This window comes from Oryzias latipes, chromosome 3 (assembly GCF_053564925.1).
Source record: "Oryzias latipes strain Hd-rR chromosome 3, Olatipes_Hd-rR_3.1".
Taxonomy (NCBI): Eukaryota; Metazoa; Chordata; class Actinopteri; order Beloniformes; family Adrianichthyidae; genus Oryzias; species Oryzias latipes.
Genome location: NC_136239.1, coordinates 2,566,083 through 2,586,038, shown reverse-complemented (window position 1 = coordinate 2,586,038; position 19,956 = coordinate 2,566,083). Strand labels below are relative to the sequence as shown.

At 47.1% G+C, this 19,956-nt stretch overlaps 1 protein-coding gene and 1 long non-coding RNA gene across 5 annotated transcripts in view; both read left to right on the top strand.

Annotated features, from left to right (window-relative positions):
* The window catches only part of LOC101158088 (SH3 and multiple ankyrin repeat domains protein 2), a 314,876-nt gene that overhangs the window by 222,516 nt on the left and 72,404 nt on the right, over window positions 1-19,956 (top strand). For all 4 annotated transcript variants that reach the window (XM_023950566.2, XM_023950561.2, XM_078944892.1 and 1 more), the window contains exon 15: window positions 6,409-6,490. In XM_023950566.2, the coding sequence (XP_023806334.1) occupies window positions 6,409-6,490 (82 nt within the window). The remainder of the gene's footprint in view (window positions 1-6,408; window positions 6,491-19,956) is intronic.
* LOC144981337 (uncharacterized) lies at window positions 5,164-5,648 on the top strand. The gene is made up of 2 exons (XR_002872449.2): window positions 5,164-5,302; window positions 5,601-5,648. It is a non-coding gene; the product is annotated as an uncharacterized LOC144981337 (long non-coding RNA).

The window sequence follows — 19,956 nt, the reverse complement described above, 5'->3', positions numbered from 1 at the left end:
ACCACTGGCTGCAGCCTCTGTAAATACAAAGCAGTCATTCTTTCAGCCAACTCAGCCCCCATCTCCAGCTATGAGGGCAGCACCACGCATTCAGCCTGCTAACCCCCACATGCCACCTGCAGTACCTGAACAGCTCTATAGAGGTCCTCAACCTACCATTCCTAAGTTCACAAATCCAGACCCCAGTGAGTTTGCCAGGCTCCGCATAGCCCTAGAGAACCTGCTTCCTGCTAACACCACCGAACTGTTCAGATACCAAGTATTAGTAGACCACCTTAAGCTGGAAGAAGCCAGGCTTATAGCGGATGCTTATCTGAACTCTCCAACCCCCTACACCGACACACTGGCAGCTCTCCATGATAAGTTTGGCCAACCCCATCAACTTGCCCTCAGAAAGATAGCCAGTGTTCTCGATGCACCGGAAGTGAAGCGTGGAGATATTGCTGCATTTCAGAAGTTTGCCCTCCAAATACAGTCTCTGGTGGGGCTGCTGCAAACCTTGGGCCCTGAAGTTGAAGTTGAACTGAACTGTGGATCACACGTTGCACGTCTCCTCAGCAAGCTTCCACCTGAACAGCGTGCTGATTTCCGCAGACACCAGTTTAAGCAGGCAGGAACCAGCCACACCTTAATTGACCTGTCAGAGTGGTTACGCTATGAGTCCTGGTGTCAAGGGTTTGACAACCAAACCACTCCAAAGACTTCCAGAGACAGGCCGAGCATGAAGAACGAGACTCGTACAGCCAAACAAAGTGTGATGGTCCTCCATGGCGCTGGTGAGTCAAAACCAACCTTGTCATCTAAAGCTGGTTACATGAAAGAGAAGTTTAAGAGTAAAGTGTACTGCGCCTATTGTGACAGCGATGAACATTATCTCAGTCAGTGTGGTGAAGTTGCCAAACTCTCCAAAGAGCAGCTAAAAGACTGGATTCAAGTCAATAGGCGTTGCTGGCGTTGTGCACGAACCCACCTTGCTGCTCAGTGCACATTAAAGAAACCTTGCAGCTTGTGCCATGGAAAGCATCTCCTGCCCCTTCATGAGATTAATGCAAAGACTGAAAGAGTTTCTCATGAAGTAGCCAAACAAGAAAGCTGCTTAACCAGCTCTGCCTCCAACACCCTCTACTTAGATCGACCAGGAGCAGGAAGCCGAGTCATGCTGAAGGTGGTTCCCATCCTCATCCATTATGGTGGACGGACCCTGAGCGCATTTGCAATTCTGGATGATGGGTCTGAAAGGTCCATGCTGCTACCAACAGCAGCCAAAGCTCTGGGCATTAAGGGGACACCTGAAGATCTTCCTCTCCGCACAGTCAGACAGGATATTCAGGTCCTGCATGGATATGCTGTGACCTTCCACATCTCCTCAGTGGCTCGGCCTCACACCAGCTACAAGATTGAGGGTGCCTTTACAGCTAACCGTCTCAGCCTAGCCCAGCACACCTATCCCATTGAACGCCTGCAGAAGAAGTTCAGCCACCTACGTGGTCTTCCTATCCCTGCTCTTAGAGATGCAGAACCGTTCCTCCTTATCGGTTCTGACCAGCCTCACCTCATCACACCAATTGAGCCAGTCAGACTCGGTCCCCCCGGCAGCCCAGCAGCAGTTCACACAAGACTAGGGTGGACCCTCCAAGGCCCAGTTCACCTGACGGGGCGGCCTACCAATGCAGTGCAGTGCCTGTTTACCTCATCCCCACCAAAGTTTGAAGAGCTTTACAAGCATGTGGAGAGGCTCTGGCAAATGGACACCGTGCCGTACCGACCTGAAAAGGAAGTTGTTCGCTCCAAACAGGACCAACAGGCTGTGGACATGCTCGAAGCCAATACAATCCGCACAGAGGTGAACGGCATCAACAGATATGCCACCCCATTACTGCGCCACCCAGACATGCCACTGCTAGCTGCACCCAAGGACTCTGTCTTGGCTCTGCTGCGCAGCACAGAGAGACGCCTTCTGAGGAACCCAGAACAAGCTGAGGTGTACAAGAAAGAAATAAAGAAACTCATAGATGCAGGTGCTGTGAAGGAAGTCCCTCAAGAAACCTTTCACCAAGAGGAGTGGTACATTCCCCATCATCTTGTTAGCCACAATGGGAAATCCCGGCTGGTTTTCAACTGCTCTCATGAGTACCATGGACAGTCCCTGAATCAGTTCCTCCTACCGGGCCCCACCCTCGGGGCTTCATTGCTTGGAGTCCTGTTAAGATTTCGAGAGCACCCCATTGCAGTTAGTGGTGACATCAAAGGGATGTTCCACCAGGTCCGCCTCCTTCCTGGCGATCGCCCCCTCCTCAAGTTCCTGTGGCGGGACCTACGAGTGGATGAACCTCCGAGAGTTTTTGAGTGGCAGGTCCTTCCCTTTGGAACAACATGCAGCCCCTGCTGTGCCACTTATGCTCTTCAACGCCTCGTCGCAGATCAGAGCCATCCCATTGAGGACCTGAAGTTTTCAGTGGAAAATTGCTTCTACGTTGATAACTGCTTACAGAGTCTGGACTCATCAGAGGAAGCCAAGTCCCTCGTGGATCGTCTAAGAGCCCTCCTAGCATCAGCAGGCTTTGATTTACGCCAGTGGGCCTGCAACGATGCAAGTGTACTCAGCCACTTACCTCAAGATGCCAGATCTGAGAGCCTGGAGCTGTGGCTCGCACAAGATAAGTCAGATCCACAAGAATCTACCCTTGGCCTCAGTTGGAACTGGGAGACAGACACCCTGGGCTACAAACATAGGTCCGTGACCTATGAGAAACCAACTCTCAGGAACATCTACAAAGTCCTAGCATCACAGTATGATCCCTTAGGTTATCTGTTGCCCTACACCACCCGCGCAAAGCTCATCATTCGGCAGTTATGGGACAAGAAACGTGGTTGGGACGACTCCAACCTGCCCTCAGAACTACTTCAAGCCTGGACCAGTTGGGAGGCAGAGCTTCAGTTTCTACCTCTGCTGTCTCTCCCACGGCCTTATGTGCCTGTAAGTACAACCTCAGGAGAAACCACGCACCAAGTCCACATTTTTGCGGATGCCTCTGAGCAAGCCTACGGAGCAGTGGCCTACCTGCGAACTCAAGACAGCAACGGTGAGGTACACCTGTCCTTCATTCTTGCACGATCACGAGTGGCTCCTAAGCGCGTCCAATCGATTCCCCGTCTGGAACTCTGCGCTGCCCTCACAGCTGCCCAACTAGCTCATGTCCTGGAGAAAGAACTCACCAGGACAGTGAATCAGATGGTGTTATGGTCCGACTCCACAACAGTTTTAACCTGGCTGCAATCACAATCCTGTCGCTATAAGGTCTTTGTCGGAGGAAGAGTAGCCGAGATCCAAGAGCTCACAAAGAATGGTACCTGGCGCTATGTGGATTCAGTCAACAATCCGGCGGATGACCTGACCAGAGGGAAACCCCTAAGAGCCCTCACAGAGCATAATAGGTGGTCACAAGGACCTCCTTTTCTTCTCCAAGACCCAGACACCTGGCCAGAGAGACCTAGCACAGAGCCACAGGAAGACTCTACAGAGCTTCGGAAAACTGCCTACTGTGGTTTAGCAGTTACTTCACCAAGCAGCCAAAATGCTACTGTTTACAAGACCTGGCAGGAGTGCATCGAGGCTAAAGTCCATGCCCTCCATGCATCGAGCCCGTCAGATTCTCCTCCGATCGCCGAAGAGTATCACCAAGCGGAGAAACTTGTCATACAGCAGGCACAACAAGAGTCTTTCCCAGAGGACTACAAACTGTTAGCAGCAGGGAAGTCAGTCTCATCTAGCAGCCGCTTACTTACCCTCTCTCCTGAGCTGGACCAGTCATCAGGCCTAATAAGAGTAGGTGGTCGGCTGCGTCGGTTAGAGGGCCTTAGTGACTTAACGTTGCACCCGATCGTCCTAGATCCGACACATCCAGTTACGCTGCTGCTGATTAAAAGGTACGACCAAGACCTCCACCATCCAGGTCCAGAGCGGGTCTTTGCGGAGTTGCGGAGATCATTCTGGATATTACGTGGCAGGGAGGCCATCCGCAAATACCAACACACCTGTGTGGAATGCCGGCGCTGGAGGGCCAGACCAGCCATCCCTAAAATGGCAGACCTGCCAGCTGCTCGCCTAAGAATATTCAAGCCAGCTTTTTACTCCACTGGTGTGGATTGTTTCGGTCCAATGCTGGTTAAAGTGGCTAGACGCCATGAAAAGCGTTGGGGAATAATCTTCAAGTGTCTGACAACCAGAGCAGTGCACCTGGATCTCCTGAGAAGCATGGACGTGGACGCCTACCTCATGGCCCTAAGAAGATTCATCGCCAGACGTGGGACACCAGCGGAGATTTGGTCTGATCGGGGGACCAACTTCAAAGGTGGAGAACGTGAACTCAAGGAGGCCTTTACAAGCATGGAACCTGCCCTACAGCAACAGCTTGCTCAGCAGAAAATTAGGTTTCACTTCAACCCACCAGCAGCTCCACATTTTGGTGGTGTGTGGGAGCGGGAAATTCGTTCTGTGAAGACGGCCCTATACACATCTGTTGGAGCCCAACCAGTCTACGAGGAAGTGCTTCTCACTGTGCTCTTGGAGGTGGAGATGATCCTTAACTCTAAACCTCTGGGCTACGTCTTTGCGGACGTGGCAGACATTGACCCTGTGACACCTAACAGTCTCCTGATGGGGCGGCCTGACGGATCGCTGCCTCAGGTGGTCTATCCAGACACTGAGATCCTGAGTCAGAGACGTTGGCGGCACTCACAGGTGCTCGCTGACCACTTTTGGGCAAGATTCCTTCGGGAATACCTTCCCACCTTGCAGACCAGGCAGAAATGGCATTCAGCCACCCCAGAACTCTACATGGGTGCAGTGATCATGTTAGTTGATTCTCAGCTGCCCCGAGCTTCCTGGCCCATAGGAAGAGTTAAGATTCATCAGAGTGATGATGGACACATCCGGTCGGCTGATGTTGAGATAAATGGACATGTGTACACCCGACCCGTTGCTCGTTTAGTTTTGTTACCTGCATTGCCATCTGGGGAAGATTAGTTTCAGTTTGCACTTTATGTTTATTTGAAGCAAATGTGCCTTGCACATTTGGGGGCGGCTGTTGTGAAGGCTCAGCCCATTGTTGATGACATCACAGGAAGTGATGCCGAGTTCCTTTTCTTCTTCGGTGGTTTTTCTGGATTTGTTGAGCTAGTTCCTGTTTCCATGTGCTCTGGACCAGCAGCAGAGAGAGAGACTTAAGTTGCCAAAAAAACCTTGTCTAACACCACAGTTCATTCCAGTTGCTGTATTTCAATATTAAGTAACTGAGAAAACGTAAGTGTTTGAATCCATTGTTTTATATGCTTCGCTCGTTTTTTTCGTGCAGTTATTTTTCTCGGCCGCTAGGTGTCACTGTTGTAACTGTTTCTATGAGGTTTAAAGCAAATCTGATTATATATTTATATATTTTGCCTATTCTGGAGGTTGCCAATTTACCTATCATTTTGCCTATTTGGAGTTTATTTCATAATGACATACTGAGTCAGTTTTCTTGTTTTATGTAATTTATGTATTTACAGCAGGGCTATTTGTGTTATTTATTTAGTGATGAGAGGATTTTTGTTGTTTACAGACTAAATTGGAATATTCAGCAAAGGAATAAATGCAGAACGTCTGACAAGTGGAGTCACCTCTCCTTTTTCCTCCTCCCTGTGTCCTGACCGACACCCCATCTTGTTTACGGTTAAACTCCTAACCCGAATCAGCAATACAGTCCTCCTTCCTCACAGTCCTCCCCAACAATATATATGCTGATCGTCCCGATGGGTTGAATAAAGCATCAGTTCAGAGAGAAAGTTCTCTTCTTACCGCTTGTTTTTGTCCAAAGGATGAAGCAAAAGGTTGTTTTAAAGAAGCAGACGCAGTGATACAAAACATTTAAGCTAGCTGACCGAACTTCTTTTTTCACCGTGCGGTTATCAGGTTTTAATGCACACCCAGCAGCCAATCAGAATCGAGTATTCAACCGGACCATGGTATAATGCGTATGAATGTCCCGGTCAGAGGAACCTGTCAGTGGCTGCCAGGGGCTATTGTGGCTACATCTGTAGCTTACCATCAGTATGAACAAGGAGTGAATGAATGGTGGACACATTGTAAGCGCTCTGAGCGTCTGGAAAAGCACAGATAGATCTAATCCAATAATATTATTATTAATTCAAGGCTTACCGTATATAACTCAGTCCTGTAGGGTTAGTTAAAGTGATCCAGACATCCAGATAAGATTCCACCCAAGAACCTTATTGGTGTCCAACTTGAAGATTGATGGATGAGTCCATGGATGGATGGATGGGTTGATGGAGAGATAGGTGAAGGGATGGATGAGTTTGTATTTGTTACAGACTAAAACGGTTTAATTTTGTTCTTGTGTGATTTGGCAGATTCTCGTGCGGATCGCGCTGACAGACGGAAGCTTTTCAGACATTACACTGTGGGCTCCTATGACAGCTTTGATGCCTCCAGGTAAGTCGTCACTGCAACTTACCTTCTCGGTTTGTATCAGATCGACTGTAGGTTTGAACAACAAGACAAACTGTCCCTTAAAGGAAGTCCAGGTTTGTTTCAAGACGTTATTCTCAAAGTGTTCATTTTCTCAGGGGTTAGATTAAATCTGTTGAAGAAAACCAAAGCTGTTGTTGGTATGTCTACTACCAGGGAAAAGTTCTAATAGCGCCTGACGCTGAATCCCCGGGTCTTTGCTGTCGCTTCTTCTGCTCCACTCTCATCTCTTCTCTGCTGTCACATCTACTTCACTGCATGCTTCATTACAAATGAGGGTACATGTATACCCTGGGTTATGTGTGTTTGTTTTATGTAAGAGAAGAGAAAATGCAGCTTCATATAGTCCCTTCTATGAACTAGTCCTTTAAAATCAGGCTCATCCAAACAGAAGAGCCGTTGTTGAAATGTGAACGTTAAAAAGCATTAGCCCATGTCTGAACCCAGCACAGGAACAGTTTATGTTTGTTAGCTATGCAGTGTCTTACAGAGCCGAACGTACCAGTACATGGGCGCAATCTACACTAAGTGCTACGTGGCAAAGCTGTGTTGTAAGGCAACTTCTTCAGTCCATCGTTGCAGAAGTAAAGACAATAAAATATTTAAAGGCTTTCCACAAGTCATAAAATTTACAAAAAAGTCATTCATGTATCCTATGTGACCTTTGTGCTGGAGTGCAGATGTAAGTATAAACTGTGTGTGGGGGTTCAGACGGAGCCATTCTCTGAAGAAAAGCCTTTTAGAAGCTGAACACCGTTTGCAGAGCTGTGGAAGTGATTCCCTACACCTCTGTTTGCAGACAGCTGTGGCGAAAAGGCAGAACTGCTGATAGCCATTTTTGTACCCTTAGCAGAATCCTTTTGTCACCTACATCTACGCCATGAGCTAGATCCAACGGGCAACATGTCAAGCTGAAAGCAAATAACCCTTGTGCTATCTTGTGGGGTCCAGATGACCCCACTCCAGATGTTAAAGGGCCTTGGAGGCACATTAACATCTGGAGTTGGGTCGTCTAGACCCACTAGACACTGCACTGAACCTTTTTTCTTCAATGATTTGTGATCTTCACTGGTGTCCATGGATTACATGAAATCTTTCCACCTTTATCCACCTTTGTCATGGTAGGGAGAACACGTCACTGGAAGGGTGGGGTCATCTGGACCCCACAAGACAGCACAAGGGATACAGCTTTAACATTTTGTTATTCTTGAAACAGAAACCGTTAGGAAAGTTGTTTTCTATCCACACCAAGGGAATATCACTATGAGAATAATTTGTAAGCACATCTGTAAACAGACATACTGTCTTTTCATCAAGTTAGCATTGTCAATGGCAGATGTCAAAGTTTTCCTTGTTGGTCTTCAGCAGGCTTGAACTGTAGCTGCTATTTTGGTCTATTCCTCTACACGGATCTCCTCAAGATCTGTAATGTTTTGGAGCTGTTGCTGGAAAACACTTTCAACTCCCTCCATCTTTATTGGATGGCGGTCCAGAAATTGACTAGGCCGCTCCAAAACCTTGAATTGCTTTTTACATAGCCACTTCTTGGTTGTCATTGCGATGCGTTTGAGGTCATTGCCCTGCTGGAATATCCGTTTCATCCTCAATGTTCTCACCGATGGGAGGAGGTTTTGTCCAAAATCACACCATACATGGATCCATCCTTTCCTTCATACGGATCAGAAAAACAGCCCCAAAGCATGATGCTACCACCCCCGTGCTCCACAGTGGGTATGGTGTTTGTGGGAGGAAACTCTGCTTTCTACACATGACCTTCTCCCAATCCTCCTCTTGATCATTCAGATGGAGAACGTTTGACATGTCCGGTCTGTTTAAGGGTGTGGACAGGTGTCTGTCTACAGAGAACAGGTTCAGTTAGGCGACATTCATACAGGAAGTGGAGAAAAGACGAGCGTCTAAAGAGGAAGAAGAAGAAGAAGCAGGTCTGTGAGAAACAGAAATCTTGTTTGTTTTTGAGACATTATTTTCTGCTCCATCACATAACTGGATTCTTTAAAAATCAAACAATGTGATTTTCTGGATGTTTCTTTAAATTCTGCCTCTCACAGTTGAAGTGTTTGTATGATAAACATTACGGACCAAACTCATCTTTTTAATGGAACAGCTCAATCCATTCATTAGAAAAATTACCATGAAAATTATTGATGGGTTGATAATTGTTGCATATTACTACTTTTACTATTATTACTGACTATTTTATGAAACTCAGTTAGTGATTATTATTATTATACAGTATACAATTAAAATCCTGGTGAAAAATCAAAACAAAATCAAAGAGCAGAGATTTCTCTCTGTGTTTCATCCACAGACATTTTTGTAGACATATTTAGAATTAGTTTGCTCTTACAGTAGCATTAGTCGCTCAATTGCAACTTTATAGGACTGCTGTTAGCGTCATGCTAACATGTTAGCAACAGCATGCTAACCCCACAGAGGCCGCTTAAAGAGCCTCAAACCTTTATGGTTAACGACCACAGAGATAGAAGTTGTGCACAGCGATCACTACCGCTTACGCTCGTTGACTTTTCTGTGACAGACTTTATAAATACCATGAACAAACATTGCCCTGCTCCTTTAGCTCCTGTGGCTGCCATTGTTTGTTCAGGTTTTGCAAACTTTAAAACCATAAATGTCAAATTTTTAAATTTGGGGCCCAACAAATTTTTATTGAACATATATGACACAAAAAACATTAAACTACATCCTAACTGAAAACCATATGCAAACATTTTTGTTGGCAGGAACTGAGATGAATAAATAAATACACCTACAATAAACAATCAAATTTTATCACAGGGGAGAAGTTTGGAAAGAAAGCGGAGGGCCTGGGGCTGAACCATCTAAATATCAGACAGAATCTTCACAGAAATGAAAGCATGGGTGCTCCGACACGCACAGGCCAGAGACTGTTTCCCAAAAACTGCCGGGGTTGTTTTTAATGATGTCTTTTTTGGAGAAAACGTTGTAAAATCCCGACAGCAAACTCCAGAAGAAGATTGTCGGTATTGGGGACACAGCCGGCCTTTGGGGACTTGTAAACTGTAAACATCAGGTTGCAGCAGTTAAGTCTCAGCTGTGGAGATACGTTTGCGATGAGGCAGTGAAGGAGTCCGTGACATTTCCGTATGATCTCCTCTGACAGAATCCTGTAAGGAGGCTGCACGCGGTATTTTTTCCACCTAGTGCTCAATGTGGGTCAAGGTGAACCATCTTCAGCATTTCTCACTGAAGGGGGAAGGAAAAGTCGAGGACAGAATGTGAACCAGGGGCATGATTGGTATTAAAGGGCCAAAGATGACCTCACCAGAAAACAAAAGAGTCACTTGATTTTAGCTTGTGTGACCGTTTGCGCGCAGTACAACACCCGCAGTCATGTTGTTCTTTCTTTTTATGAAGACATACGAGCTTTTCTCTAAACCATTGGTCCCCAACCTTTTTGACGCTGCGGACCGGTATGACGTCATACAAAGTTTTCGCGGACCGGTCTTTAAGATGTGGCAGAGGATTATTGTAGCAACGCCTCGATGAAGGAGACAAGACGAGCTTTGAACTTTTAAATTGACAGCCATGTCATTGTACATCGCACCGCTGTCATCTACCTTCCCACACTCATGGTGCTAAAAAGAATTACTGTCTATTAAATGTAGCTTTCTTTCTTTTTTGGTAGTTGAAGGCTCCTCCTCTGTCTCTTGGCTGGGCCTTTTCCACTTGGCAAAGAAACTTTCCAAAGACGTTTGTTTTTACTCATTTTGCGAGCTGCTGGGTTTTATTTTAGCGGTATCCTGTCACGTGACCGAGACGAGCGCCTTGGCCTGCGTTAATGGTGACATAGACGGATGGAACAGAGAATTGGGCAATTTTTCTAAATAAAACATCTTTCAGATTCCGAAATAAATCAAACGATAGTAATGTGAGTTATTTATTCTTTCTGTGCGGCCCGGTACCAAATGCCCCACGGGCCGGTACCGGTCCGCGGCCCGGGGGTTGGGGACCGCTGCTCTAACGCTGACTGAAGGCCCTCATGTCAAGCCTTCCTGTGCTCTGAAAAATTCATGCGTGCCATTGAATTCTGCATGAAGCAGGAGGAGTTTTCCAGCTTTGTGTGTTCAAGCAGGATGGAGGGCCACACGGACTATTCTGAACCGGTCGAAGCACCGACTGAACACACTTAAAGTGTGTACGTACGTGGAATGTAACCCTTTCATTCACACTCATATTTAGATTTCAGAGAGGAAAACGTAACCGTACAGGCAAAACCGTCCCATTGGTTGTTTGTGGTAACCTTTCTACTGTAAACATCCTAAATAAGTAATTTAAAAATAGACATTTTAAAGCAAACTGACTGTAGTTTTCCACATTACAGATGTCATTCCAAAGTACACAGCTTCTTAGTTTTTTTCTCCTCCTGCCTTTTAGATTCCTCAGTAGTTTGTGTTCACCAAATGACCAATATCTGCCGCTAACATTTCCACAGCTTTATATCGGCACAAGAAACTTGGATTTCTCTGGAGCGATTCAAAGCTCAAGGACGAAAACTGAGAATACTATTTCTAAAAAACGCTTTCAGACTTTCAGGCCTACTGTAAGGGTTCCTCAGAAATTCCAAGATGTTTAAAGAGAGTCAGTCTGTTCCATCAATCCATTCCATTACAGTGCATCAAAAAATAATGTCAGACTTACTTTAATAAAATGGCTCCTAATCAGTCAATAGGCTGCAACAGAAATAATACAGACTTTTATCAAATGCTGAATGCTTTACAAGAGCCACGGCTGAACCAGTGTGCTTTGGATCGGCCTCAGAAAAATCTCCCCATGGATTACATCCTGTGCAGCCACAGCTCTGCCTGGTTTGTGCACATTTAGACGTTCACAAATATAAAAAAGGGACAAGACTGTAGAAACAAATGAAAACAGATTAAAGCTAAAACAGGAGTGACGAGGCCCAGAAACACCTGAGCCCCTTGAACCACCTGTTGGTCGGTTCACTCTAATAATGAAGGAAAACAGTCAAGCTGAGAACAAATAAAAGTGAGAAAAAAACTCCACTGTAACGAAAATCATATCAGATCAGACAGTAGCCCAAAAAGGTATTTAGTCAGCCACCAAATGTGCAGGTTATCCCACTTAACCCTTGTGCTATCTTAGATGACCCCCCCCCTTCCATTGACGTGTTCCTCCTACCATGACAAAGGTGGATAATGTAACGGTTTCGGTTTCTTTGTGTTTTGTTCCTTGATTTCCTGTTTTATTTTGTAGTACTTCCTGTTCTGTTGTTGTTTCGAGTTTTGCCCTTCCCCATCAGTCCTGAGTGTTTCCACCTGTGTCTTGTTGCCTTGTATGTATTTAAGTCCTGTCCTTCCCTTCTTCCTGTGTTGGTCCATATTGTGTCGTTCCCCGGTTTAGAGTTTTTCGAGTTTGCCTGCCTGTTGCAGTGGTTTTGTTTTGTAGTTTCGAGTTTACGTTATTAAACCTTCCATTCCCTGCATCCTCCTGCCTCCTCTCCTCTCTGCGCCTGGGTACCTCCCATTCCCCCCCGTAACATTATGGACCAGCCTTACCAGTACCCAGCAGAGGGGACCTGTCTCTGGTGGACCCCTGGCTCTTCCCAGATCTACAGGGACTTTAAGGGGAGTCGCCTGGCCGTAAGGGGGGTCGACCACATCACCGCCGCCCCCATTCTAAGTCCTCCCCTGTTTCCTGGTTGGAGCGTGACGTTCTCCGGCATCGGTCCTTCTTGGACCCTCTGGACCAGGACCTGTGGCTGTGGGAGGACCCCTACCTGGAGGAGGAGGGGGTTGAGTCCCAGTGGACTTTGGAGGGTCAGCTCCCCGCCTCCTACTTCAACGGAAGTCGACTGGCTGTAAGAGGGGGCCGCCGTCGTCGCCGCCGCCCTTCTCGGCGTCCCGCCGTGGTTCCGGAGGTGGACCTGGAAGCTCCCCAACCCGGTCCTGCGTCCAGGGAGGTGAACCTGGACGCACCCTGTCCCGTTCCGGCTCCGAGGAGGGTACCGGACGCACCCTGTCCCGTTCCGGCTCCGAGGAGGGTACCGGACGCACCCCCTCCCGTTCCGGTTCCGAGGAGGGTGCCGGACGCATCTCCTCCCGTCCCTGCTCCCAGGAGGGTCCCGGACGCACCACGTCCCGTTCCGGCTCCGAGGAGGTTGCTGGACGCAACTCCTCCAGTTCCGACTCCTAGGAGGGTCCCGGACGCACCTCGACCCGTTCCGGCTCCGAGGAGGTTGCTGGACGCACCTCGACCCGTTCCGGCTCCGAGGAGGTTGCTGGACGCAACTCCTCCAGTTCCTGCTCCGAGGAGGTTGCTGGACGCAACTCCTCCAGTTCCTGCTCCGAGGAGGGTGTCGGACCGTCCACGACCGGTTCCGGTTCCGAGGAGGTTGCCGGACGCCACCCCTTCCGTTCCTGCCGCGGACCCCGAACCCGAGCCGCCTGCCGCGGACCCCGAACCCCAGCCGCTTGCCGCGGACTCCGAACCCGAGCCGCCTGCCGCGGACTCCGAACCCGAGCCACCTGCCGCGGTCCCCGAACCCGAGCCGCCTGCCGCGGACCCCGACCCCGAGCCGCGGACCCCGAACCGCCTGCCGCGGACCCCGAGCCGCCTGCCGCGGACCCCGAACCCGAGCCGCCTGCCGCGGCGCGGACCCCGAACCCGAGCCGCCTGCCGCGGCGCGGACCCCGGACCCGAGCCGCCAGCCGCCGACCCCAGACCCGAGCCGCCAGCCGACGACCCCGAGCCGCCAGCCGCGGACCCCGACCCCGAGCCGCCAGCCGCGGACCCAGACCCGAGCCGCCAGCCGCGGACCCCGAGCCGCGGACCCCGACCCCGAGCCGCCAGCCGCGGACCCCGAGCCGCCAGCCGCGGACCCCGACCCCGAGCCGCCAGCCGCGGACCCCGACCCCGAGCCGCCAGCCGCGGAGCCGCCAGCCGCGGACCCAGAGCCCGAACAACCAGCTCCAGACTTTGAACCCGAGCCACCCGCCGTTTGCTGGTCTGACTGTCGGTGCCGGATAGCGCTGCCTTCCGGCCGCCCTCCGGACCCGCCTCGCCGGACTGAGCAGGCTCCCGGCCGTCCTCCTGACCTGCCGCGCCGGACTGCGCGGTCTCCCGGCCGTCCTCCTGACCCGCCACGCCGGAATACGCGGCCTCCCGGACGCCCTCCAGACTATGTTGGCCCTCATGTTGGCCTTTCAGGCCCCCCCCTCCTGGACTGTAGGAAGGAACCTCGGTGCGGTTCCTTGAGGGGGGGGGGTGATGTAACGGTTTCGGTTTCTTTGTGTTTTGTTCCTTGATTTCCTGTTTTATTTTGTAGTACTTCCTGTTCTGTTGTTGTTTCGAGTTTTGCCCTTCCCCATCAGTCCTGAGTGTTTCCACCTGTGTCTTGTTGCCTTGTATGTATTTAAGTCCTGTCCTTCCCTTCTTCCTGTGTTGGTCCATATTGTGTCGTTCCCCGGTTTAGAGTTTTTCGAGTTTGCCTGCCTGTTGCAGTGGTTTTGTTTTGTAGTTTCGAGTTTACGTTATTAAACCTTCCATTCCCTGCATCTTCCTGCCTCCACTCCTCTCTGCGCCTGGGTACCTCCTATTCTCCCCGTAACAGATAAAGGTGGAAAGATTTCATGTAATCCATGGACACCAGTGAAGATCACAAATCATTGAAGAAAAAAGGTTCAGAGCACTGTCTAGTGGGTCTAGATGACCCAACTCCCAATGCTAAAGTGCCTAGGATAGCACAAGGGTTCAAAAGGTCAAAGGTAAACATCAACTATGAGACAAAATGAGAAAAGAAAATACAGAAAATCACTTTGTCTGATTTTTAAAGAATTTATTTCCAAATTATGGAGGAAAATAAGTATTAGGTCATCTGCAAACATACAAGATTTCTGTCTCTCACAGATCTGGAACTTCTTCTGTCCTCCACTGGTTACCTGTATTAATGGCTCCTGTTTGAACTGGTTATCTATATAAAGTCATCTGTCCACAACCTCCAACAGTCACACTCCAAACTCCACTATGGAGACCAAAGAGCTGTCTAAGGACACCAGAAACCAAATTGTTGACCTGCACCAGGCTGGAAGACTGAATCTGCAACAGGTAAGCAGCTTGGTGTGAAGAAATCACCTGTGGGGGAAATTATTAGAACATGGAAGACATATAAGACCACTGATAATCTCCCTCCATCTGGGGCTCCCCCCAAGATCTCACCCCGTGGGGTCAAAACGATCACATGAACGGTGAGCAAAAACCCCAGAACCCCATGGGGGACCTATTGAATGACCTGCAGAGAGCTGGGACCAAAGGAAACAAAGGCTGCCATCAGTAACACACGACACCACCAGGGACTCAAACCCAAGACCAGACGTGTCCCCCTGCTAAAGCCAGTCCATGTGCATAACCGTCTACAGTCTGCTAGAGAGCATTTGGAGGATCCATAAGAGGATTGGGAGAATGTCCTATGGTCAGATGAAACCAAAGTGGAACTTTTTGGTAAGAACTCTACTCATCGTGTTTGGAGGAGACAGAATGCTGAATTGTCTCCATAGAACACCAGACCTACAGTAAAGCATGGGGGTGGAAGCATCATGCTTTGGGGCTGTTTTTCAGCAAAGGGATCAGGGTAGGGCAAACTTTTCAACTCATGGGCCACAAAGATTTCTAAAATTCTATAGAAGGACCGGACCAGCAGCAGATGAAGAGGAAAAGAGGGAATGCCTTTAGCAGGTCAAAGGTCTTTGTTGGGCTCCCGGCTCACGCCGTCTCTGGCATCAGGCATCCGAGGAAGAAGCTCAGGGACTCCCTGTGGCCACTGAGACGCCTTCAAACTCAAATGACACCTCTAATGTCACAACTAAAGCATTTCAGGGAGAACCTCTGGGCTAAAAATACACTGCAGCCGCCCACGTCCCAGCACAGACTCAGGGAACTCACATTTCATCCAATCTGGCTTTTTTAGCGCCGTGTCCTGCATTTCAGCCTCGTTTTGACAAGCAGCTGCATCACTTTCCCATCCTCCTGTGACTTGTTGAAGGGAGAAACGCAGCTAAAACGTGCCTGGCTGTCCGTGCACGCTGACCTGAGTGGATCAAGTGGAGCTTGGGTCAGATTTTGGGTGAAAGAGTGACCGCCGGCGGCGGCATAGGAGCTAAAGTGAGAGGTGGAAGGCTTCGAGGTAACCTTCAGTGTGTCAGCAGTGCTGGCCTCATTCCTCTCTAGACAGATTGTGTTGCTAGGGAAACTGTTGCTAGGACGGCAGTCGCGGCGCTCTCTCCTGGTTCATTCTTCCCTCTCTCTGTTTTTTCGCCTCTCCTCACATATGTTTGTTGAGAATGAGCCTGACGCCTAATGAAAGCGGAGCAGTTCACGTTTACGGCGGCCACCTGGAGTTGGAGGACCCAGCTCGGCCCTACCCGTGGACATGCGCCTCACGATCGGCGCTGCTCGTCCATGACCGCTGCAGGAATCTGACGTGGAACGTAGCGCTTCTGTGCACAGAAAAAAAAGGAGAAACATTAGTGGGAGGTTAGTTAGAGCGAACAAATTTAGAGCTGTGGAAACGATGTCAGTTGCTGCAGCTTACTGCTGAGTCAGACTCAGAGGAGTTGCCTGTCCCGCTGCAGTGATCTCGCTCTTGAGAAGCTGCATCACCTGATGAAGGGTTTTTCAGAAACCGTCCAGCTGAACCTTTGCAGCCATGGAAGGCTCAGTGTGGTGTAGAAGTGCGGGTCGGCCTCTGCAGGCGGACCGGGTGGTCAGAAGAAGAGCACAGAGTGTTCCCCTCACTCCTGACGGGTCCTAAATGCGCCAAAGTTGATCTACAGAGGAGTCCCATATACTAAAACTGCACCCCCACCCCCCAAATATGCATGTTCCTTGAACTTAAGCACATTTTCAAAAACACCTTTTATGTCTTTACCAGGATCAGGGGAGCATGGACTCCAAAAACCACACTTCCTCTTTAGGAACCTCCGCTTTCTGTTTTTAACATTTTTCTTAGAAAAACAAACTATAATAATAATAATAATAATCAAACACTTCCTGTGTCCTCATGTCTTTCAGCTTTTCAGGTCATTGGTGTCTTCATGGCATTAAATATTAGACAAAAAGATTTTTTTTTGTAAAAAATTAATATTAAAAATACAATAAATGTACTAATTAAATTCTACAACTATTGTAGAAAGTTCCCAAAAATAATTACAGGCTTAAAATTAAAAGTAATCTTTTGTGAGAAATATCTATTGATTATTCAGAAAATATCCAAAGTTTCGTGTTTTCAAGACTTATTTTTTGTGAATTTCTATCCACCTCAAAACTGCAGAATAAATTCCTCAGTGCTTTTATACCTGCGTCTGTAACGAAGTCTGTCACTGCGCTGTCCAGCTTTGACCCTCTCTAGCCATTGGTATCATATTTGATCCACACATTTCTGAGACCACCATCTCATCTGCCTGATCCAAACGTTACTAACCCTTGTGCTATTCTATGGGGTCCAGATGACCCCACCCTCACATTGACGTGACATGACACGTCAATGTCACGTGACACGTGACGCACTTTGGGCCTCCTTGGCTGGTGGTGGAAGGTGCTTGATGATGATGATGATGATGACGAGGATGATTCCTCATTAATTGAATGTCAGATTTGGTTGAGAAAATGGTGAAGACAAATATCAAACATTTATAACGCGGGTCAAAAACGTTTATGACATGAAGTACCGAATCTAGATGTTCTCCTCAACAACTGCACCATCACCATCTACCATGAGAACTCGAATAGGAATAAGAACACTAAAAACGTTTCTAATATGTCTAAAATTTTATTGAATTTACAAACAACATTTAAAACATATTTTGGCATTAAATCAAGAAACTGCTTGTTTGTTTAACCCTTGTGCTATCTTAGATGACCCCCCCTTACATTGACATGTTCTCCCTACCATGACAAAGGTGGATAAAGGTGGAAAGATTTCATGTAATCCATGGACACCAGTGAAGATCACAAATCATTGAAGAAAAAAGGTTCAGAGCACTGTCTAGTGGGTCTACATGACCCCACTCCCAATGTTAAAGTGCCTAGGATAGCACAGAGGTTAAAATCCCATTTGGTCCATGGTTTCTGCCCTGTAGTTCATCATCACTCCACTAGAGGCAGTAGAAGGGCTTTTCCTGCTCATTTCAAAATGACTGCTTCCCTGAAAACCCTTTTGGTGGGAAAAGTTTTACTAATTTAAAAACTTTATAGTGATAATAACTCATCTGCTGTTCATTTTTTTAAATGACTACTTGCTGTGATGAACAGTGCAAAATGTGTTGATAATTAATTCTTTACAATCCAGTCACAGCATGTTAAACATGTGTGGATCAAATTTGAGACAGTGGGGAAATAAGAGGCTTTTTCCTAAACACTCATCCCAATATATTTGCATGTTAAGGGTCATTAAAAAATCATATTGCAACATCTTTTCATTAAAAATACGTATTTTTCAAATCAAATCAAACTTTATTTATAAAGCACTTTTCATATAAAAATATAACACAAAGTGCTTTACATTAAAACACAACAAAATATAAAAACAAGCATTGACGATTTAAAAATAAATAAAATAAAAATTAATAAATAAATAGGGCCCCCCTCCCCGTACCTAGCCCCCCACTCCTTTCCTTTTAAACATCTTATTTAAAAAAAATTAATTTCCTGTCAATTATTTAATGTAGTGGGCTTTAAGGTTAAGAAATCCATGTTTGGAAACCCACAGGGTTTGCTGTTGGGCAACAACTTCTTTCCATTTGATGTCAGGATATGAGATCAGAGAAGATTAACCGCTGGACTACAACAGGCCCACATCCACAAAACTACATCATCTCACACGCTTTAAACCCTTTTTTAAAACATTTATTTGTTTCTCACCACCTTTGCTCAGACAGCAGGCCAGCTGGTGGTTTACGTAACACCAGAGGGCCATGAAACAAGCTCCTGCTTGGGTTTGGAGTCCTGCCCCTCCCTCAAAGACTTACTTTAACTTAGATTGCTTTTTTTGTGAAAAAGTTTCAGTAAAACCATTTTTAGGGTGTGTTCAGACTGGACACGTTTGGTTCCCTAAGTGAACCAGAATTCGCTTTTCCCGATAATCTGGAACAAGTTTTCAGTCTGAATCCACCCAAGAGGACTCTCTGGTCCAGGACCAGGAACCGCTCTGTGACCCACCTTTGGAGGTGGTCTGGGTTCGTTTCCAATCAGATTCCTCAGCCTGAATACAATCCGTCGTCGGAGCGGAACATCTGGACCCACCGGGCCACCGTAGCCGACGTAAACAGAGCAGGAATGAAGGAACAGATGAGCCATGGACAAATGGAAAGCAACAATTGTCGTGTGATCAGAGAGGAAAAAGATTCCAACTGTTTATTTGTTAGAACGTTTATTTCAACGCTTCTGACAGGCTTTTCTGTGTGTTTTTTTCAAACTTTATTGTTCAACACAAATCGAACAAATGTGTATGACACAGTGATGAAAGTCTTCCGGGAATTCCCGGAAATCCGGGTTTTTGAGCAAACCGAACGTACTTTCCGGGAAATAAAGACCTGATCTCTACGGACAAATCGCTTTCCGGATTAGAAAATGGTCTGAAATCAGCTAATTTTAGCTTTATTTTCTATATTTCTCCGCAGATCGCTTCCTCTATGGTCGTGGCCATCTCTCGTCTTCCCGGCCTAATTGACCAATGACGGGACGTTTTAGTTGCTTTCGGATGCGTCGACGGGTCTGATTGGCTCTGTCTGCACCACGTGGTCAGCGTGACTTGCTTCCCTAGAGACCAAAACTGGCGGACCCACGCTAAACTTTCACAAACACATCTGAAGAGTTTGCGATCAAATTTGTGTTAAAATAATGGCAGGCATCGTCATTATTGAGCGTGGTCACGACCTCAGTTGTGAGAAGACGATAAAAAACAAATTGAAGTGGTCTTGGCTGGAAAAAAAAAAAGATTTTTAAGGTAGTGTAGGTCAAATACTTTTTTGTGTAAAATAATCTCAAAACCACATTTTGAAATAATTTCAATTTTAGTTTTGAGTTTCAGTTTTTATTTTGAATACATTTCTCTATCTAATTTATTTGTATTTCCTAATTACCATGATTTAGTTCAGTATAGTTAACATTAATTATAAGTATTTGATGGTTTGGACCCGCACTCCCTTAAGAAATAATGTTTACAATGTTTAGTTTAGTTTGTATGTTTGTTTTGATATTTCCCAGATTACTTAGTATTGGTGTTAAAGAATTGATGTATTATGTTATAGAATTATAGTTTAAAGCAGATCCCATATTTTGATGTAATTATAGTTTGAGAAAACAGTGCAAGTGGATGTTGTACATCAGTCATTTCTAAAGCAGAAATAATGTAT